The sequence below is a fragment of the Silene latifolia genome, chromosome 7 (assembly GCF_048544455.1).
Source record: "Silene latifolia isolate original U9 population chromosome 7, ASM4854445v1, whole genome shotgun sequence".
Taxonomy (NCBI): Eukaryota; Viridiplantae; Streptophyta; class Magnoliopsida; order Caryophyllales; family Caryophyllaceae; genus Silene; species Silene latifolia.
The window spans coordinates 20,313,388-20,319,584 of record NC_133532.1 but is presented as its reverse complement, the minus strand read 5'-3'; the positions used below and the strand labels follow the sequence as shown (position 1 = coordinate 20,319,584).

Genomic DNA, 6,197 nt, shown 5'->3' with positions numbered 1-6,197 from the left:
CGGGTAATTTTCGGGTTTCAGGTCTCGGGTAAGACATTTCGGGTCGAGTCAATTGGATCAGGTTGGTTTTGCCAGGCCTACTCGAGACCCGTAAATAACCCGAAAGTGACCCGCGCAACCCAAATGTGACTCGACCCGAAAGTGAACCGACATAGGTGCCCTGAAATGACCCGATTGACCCAAAATGACCTGAAATGCCTTAATTAAGGCAAAGGCATGACCCAAAACAACACAAACGACCTAGATTGACCCGACGCAAAATGACCGATTCGAAGTGACCGACCCAAAAATAACCCGCCTTAAAATGACCCGATAAATTGTTGATCCAAATGACCTGATCCAAAGTGACCCAACCTGAATAATCTATTTACTAGGTCTACATGTACATAGTCGCGGAAGCAGAATTTTAAGTTAGGGGGACAAAAAATTTCAAAGAAGTTGAACAAGTAATGCCTTATATTTGAAAAAAAAAAAAAAAAAAACCTCGAAATTTTAACGAAAATTTTTGAAGTTTTAATTTTTTAGATGTATGTTAGAGTAGCATGAATTCTTCTTTAAAACAACGGAAAATGTACGTGGTGCCCTTGAAGTTTGATATTTTTTCCCGAAATATCCAATTTTTTTATCCGAAAAACTTTAAGATGTCATAACTCGTGTTTACGAGTTCAGAAAGTGATAATATTTTTTTTCGAATCGATTATCTTTCCGAGAACTACGATTTGAAAAAAAATTGTCATATTTGGATCCCATGACTAAGAGTTTTTCTATGTCAAAGATTTTTTTACCGAACAAACTTTGAGTGACCATATCTCTTGGTCAAGAATTCCAAACTCGACAATTTTTTTTTTCAGGTCGTAGTTCTCGGAAAGATGATCAATTTGAAAAAAAAATCGTTACTTTCTGAGTTCGTAAATACGAGTTATGGCTTCTTAAAGTTTTCCGGATAAAAAAATTGAATATTTCGGGCAAAATGTAAAACCTCAAGAACACCGCGTGCATTTTCTGTTAAAACAATCATATTTGTTTAAGGGATAAAAAGGCTCATTAGAGAAGACGAGACGAAAGAAAAACGTCTAGTTTCTAGGATTTAGCAAAAAGTTTGTCATAACATTTCAAGTACAGTATTATTTAATCGGTTTTAATCTTATAACGGACAATCCTTTTTAAGAAAGATGATCTTATTCAGTAGAGGTATTTCTAAGACTCGTGTGACTCTCCTAGCTTACCGCACGGAGGTGGATCGTGCCTCGTACCAGTTTACCGTGCCCGAAAGAGAAAATGTCGCGGCCAGGCATAAGAAGGTGGGTTTCGTAGATGCTTGAATACAATGTCCTTCCAAATCTTTCCTTTGAGGATAGGATTTTGATTTATCTTGATTTCCCAACGCACTTATTTGCTATCTAAACAAGGATTTTAAATCCTTTATTATCCTTTATTTTTCGCTTCTTTTCAAATCTTTCCATCCAAACAAGTTCTCAATTAAAGGGAATAAAGAGAATGTTATTTTAATAGAGAAAGAGGTAGTGAGAAAAGTAAGGATAATAAAGGTAGGGAAGGCATGATACATTGATACCACATATTACTTATGCCACTCATTGACAATGAATAATAACACATTTTTAGACTTACCTTGTAATATTGCGACTTTAACAAAATGGGCAGTGGTATTATCACTCCTCCGAAGGTAATGCACTCACAGTCACAATTCACAAAAGACAATACTATAAGTGAAATGGATCGAGTTTTTGTTTGAAAAAAAAAATGTAACGTAATAATGACGGTAATCAAATACTCCGTATCATCAAGGACTCAAAGACCCCTTTTACTTTTTGGACTATATCGTTAACCTTATGTTACCTCGTGACTGGAATCTTAAAACAACCACTCCACTACGTTGTTGACTGAATGAGTGAAAAGATGTTCTCTTTATTCTTTTTGGTGTATAAGTAACATTGTGTTAAACACAAATCATTTATTAACAAGGATAATTATGATAATTCACTTACAATGTTAGTCACAGTTTAATTGTGTAAAAACATAACTCATTTATTAACAATATAAATTAATAACTTCTTTACAAATATAGATAATGTTATGCTGTAAAATCGTCTTATTCTATAATTTAGATTGGCGTCATAATCAGACAAAGTTAGTAAAAAAAAGTGGTATGTATTAGCTTTGTAGAGAAGTGGACTTTGGGAGAAGAAGGAATAGGATCCAAGAGAAGAAGTAAGCAACTAAGCACATGGAATTGTTAATCTAATGAAGTAGGAAAGGTGAGAGTACCCTTTTTTGTTGTACCCTTTTTGTTGCCCTTAGACTTTGATGAGTTGATGGGGGGACTTATACGTTTGGACCCAGTTCAATCTTATCACCATTTTCAGTCACTACACCAGCAGGTTGATAAATATGTCCCGTAAGTATTACGCTTGCGGCATTTGTCCCCCTTAACTTCGCCACTGTATATTGTCGACATTTGACTTTTAACTTCCACGTGATTTGAAAGGACTTCAGTTATTAGTTATTACCCTCCTTGCATTCACCATTTCATTCTCCACATTTAACTTTTAACTTGTACATAATTTGATGGGACATCAGTTATTAGTATCCCCGCATTAGTCGTGAATAGGAATGACAATGGGTGGAATATGAATATAGTGAATCCATCGAATACTGCAAGTCATATACGCATTTAGTTTTCTACCATCCAGATCAAATACTCCGGTATTATTATTGTGAGGTAAAGTTGATTTTGCTCATTTTTGTTAGTTCATGTCTTGTTTCTTGGTGTAAATCGGGGTGCACTGTCGACAAAAAGTGTATAACTTCTTGCTGCGTGTGCTATCACAAAGAGGTGTTCAGCTGGCCAAAGAGTTGGCTCCATTGACACAAACATGAATTGAACCCCCGACCTCAGGTGAGCAACCACCACACCAAACCCATTTGGTTGTTAGTTCATGTCATTGTGAAAACATATGAACATCTCAACGGTCTAATCGATCAAAGGCAGGGAAATATTTACTCAAAAGCCAAGATACAAAGCCATAAAAAATCTCTACCTCTTCAAATCACCGGGTCATGTGTGCAAGGAAAAAGTTGTCTATATTAGATGTGTAAATGAACTTTAAATGAATCTACATAGGAAAACCCAGCCAAGATCTGTATCTTACTCAAATTATTTGAGTCGAAATTTCGAAATCTGTCAATCATAGGTTCAACCAAGAGGCCTGAATCCATATTGAATATCTTGGACGACGTGGATCACAAAATGAAATAGCTATTTCACTGGCAATAGAGGAAGGCTTGGATCTCAAAAAAGAATTGAGAAAGACTTCAGATCACAAATAAAAATCTGGTAAAAAGTCGAAACATAATCAATATACAAAAAGAACATACGAATCCTACGGTAAATTAGGATATGCATACGTAAACCACCAACCGCAAAGGTAGAATATGGTAAGTTGCTAACATAAACCACCAACTGACACCAGTGGTAATTTGATCAGTTCCTAAAGTAATTAGACTCATTTAACTGATGTCAGCAGAAAATTGCATTCAGCTTTTAAAGACGGAGATTAACAGAGAGCACAATACCGCATAATAATACTCTTAAACTTTCACAAAGCTCAAACCTGGAATACGAGATTGTCGCAACATGATGAAAGTCTACATGGTTCCTAATACCAACTTTTAGCTCTAAACAAACAAACGAACATGGAATCCGTTTCCAACATTACATACCAACATCTACATAATTCATGAAGCAAACTCAAGCATCACTCATTCATAACAGGCTTGTTCTCGCTTGCTTTAAACCTCTGCTCCTTTGGCTTCTGCTCCTCTGTTTTCCTGAAACACGGCATACTTTCCAATCTTAGAAAGTCCTCATACAACACGCATTCAAAACATCCACTACACTAGGAGCCAGCACTATATGTGATTTGACCTCACTAATTCACATTTAGTGAAGTACCGATGTGATCAGATGACCAAACTACATTACCCATTGATTATTACACAGTTAAATTCAGATTTGACCTCACTCATCCTAAGTAGTTGTGTCATTTGAAAATGTTGGAACTCCAACGAATTGGAAGAGGATCCAGGAGGATATTCGATTCAAGCATCTAAACTAGGTTAAAAAACAATTTTTACATGGGGACCTGAGAAAAAGGTGTAAAGCCAAGTTCCAAATTGAGTTAACTGTTATACCCAATGACACTAAGCTGCAACATCTAACGCATCTATATTCTATACAAGTTACCTAGTGGTGCAAATCTAAATTCCAACTAACGCAATTGCATAATGTAAGAAAATATTTTCAACATTGACTTGGTTTGACAATACCCTTAAATTTAGAGTTGACCTCACTTGTCCTAAGTAGTTGTGTCATTTGAAAAATGTTGAAAATACGACGAATTAGAAGAGTAAACAAGTATCAAGCACAGAAAACAGTGAAGAGAATGTTAAATTTAAGCATTTACACTAGTTAATGGACCATTTTCACATTGCGACCAAAAAAAAAAGTTATAAAGCAAAGATCCGAATTGAGTTAACTGTTATACCCGGTGACATTAAGCTCAGCATCTACTGCATCTATATTCTATACTCCCTCCGTCCCGGTCAATTGTTGTCCTTTGGTTTTGGCACAAAGACCAAGGAAAGAGGGAGACACCCTAAAATGGAAAAGAATAGCAAATGACCGGAACACAGGGAGTACATGTTAACTAGTAATGCAAATCTAGATTCCAACTAACGCAATTGCATATTGCAAGAAAATATTCTTCAACATCAACATCATTTGACAAGAAGTCAAATGGGTAGAGTATAAACAGATGGGAGGATCTGAATTTCCCTGAAGTGTGCCTCAAGTATCAGTGACCCTCGGTCAGTCAGACACGGGAGACATCTGTGGTCTAAGAAAAAAATTGAAAGAAGCCGACACATAGCAACATGTCAACAGTAACACGCACTCATGTCATATACAGGTAAAATAGAGAGCGACTTTGGATCATTACTTAAAACACCAGTTTTACATGCTAAGCACAACTATCTATGCTTATTTCTTTACTACTCCATGTTAATGTTAATCAAATATCAACCTCTACAAACCACAATACCTCATTCTCCAGTTTGAGCAACTGACAACCCGAAACATGATATACATCCTAAATGCCCTTTCACCTCTTCCTAAAATTTACAAAACCCATGTTTTATGACCGCAACACATTGCCAATTTGTCCAAGGCCATACGCAAAATTGTTTAAATCCTATCTGACACCCTCATCAACTCCCTTCAACATAAAGGTACCTAAATCTTGCTGAATGCAAATTCTTCTGTAAAGAAGTTTTACACTAATTCTACACCCCCATCAACTCTCACAACCATACAGGTTCCTTAATCTTGGTGGATGCAAATTCTTGGGTAGAGCGGTTTTACACTAATTCTTACAGTTTTACCTAAACGCCCTTCCAACAAACCGTTTTATACAAGACCAACAAACAAGTAAACTCAAACCATCAAAACCCAATTTTGTTCGTATAAATTTTCGACCAACACCACCAAACTTTAAAGAAAACAAATGATGTTGAATGAAATACACATAAATCAGTATAGAATATAAACAATAATAGAATAAATTTCAATAAAATCAGTATTTTCAATATAAATCTAAAATTAATAATGATATAAAGAGAATATAAGAAAGAAAATGAAAGAAATGTAAACCTCTTGTCAGAAGCACCACCCTTTTGGCTGAGAAATGATCGGAAAAGTGGGGAATTCACGTCGTAAATCATCTTTTTGTCTGTGCAAATGTCGGCTGATTTTTCTTCAGATGAATTTGTAAAATGATGATGAAACCCTAAAACTCGGACTTGCTGTATTTATTTGTTACTCGATTGTGTTTGAGTTGGACTATGTGTTTACTATTTCAAGTTTGGGCTTTTTAAAAGCATCTTGCCAAAGTAGGGGTCTTGGACTCATAAGTCATAACCCAATTGTTATAGGGATTAATTTGGTAGTGTTGCTCCTTATAAGACAGTCTTACAATATACAAATGTACAATAATTAGACTATCTTAAAAGGGCTGATTTTCATCGACGACGTTTTAGTAAATATCTACGACGTTTTTATTCCAAAAGACAATAATACCCCTTGCACAATAACATTACTTCTCTCTCTACACTATTTTCTC

The 6,197-nt window shown here is 35.6% G+C and overlaps 1 protein-coding gene across 1 annotated transcript; it reads right to left on the bottom strand.

Moving 5' to 3' along the window:
• Window positions 1-3,575: 3,575 nt before the first annotated feature.
• Window positions 3,576-5,899, bottom strand: LOC141591904 (wound-induced basic protein). Its single transcript, XM_074412397.1, has 2 exons — window positions 5,729-5,899; window positions 3,576-3,849 (listed from the first exon to the last, which is right to left on the bottom strand). The coding sequence occupies exons 1-2, from the start codon at window positions 5,797-5,799 to the stop codon at window positions 3,777-3,779; spliced, it is 144 nt and encodes a 47-aa protein (XP_074268498.1). The 5' UTR covers window positions 5,800-5,899; the 3' UTR covers window positions 3,576-3,776.
• Between the last annotated feature and the right edge of the window lie 298 nt (window positions 5,900-6,197).

What these genes read in the sequence shown, in the direction of transcription:
- LOC141591904 (XM_074412397.1), bottom strand. Translation starts at nt 5,799, where the DNA reads ATGATTTACGACGTGAATTCCCCACTTTTCCGATCATTTCTCAGCCAA. An exon ending in GGTGGTGCTTCTGACAAGAG is followed by an intron (nt 3,850 to 5,728) that starts GTTTACATTTCT and finishes GCCGTGTTTCAG; the next exon opens with GAAAACAGAGGAGCAGAAGC.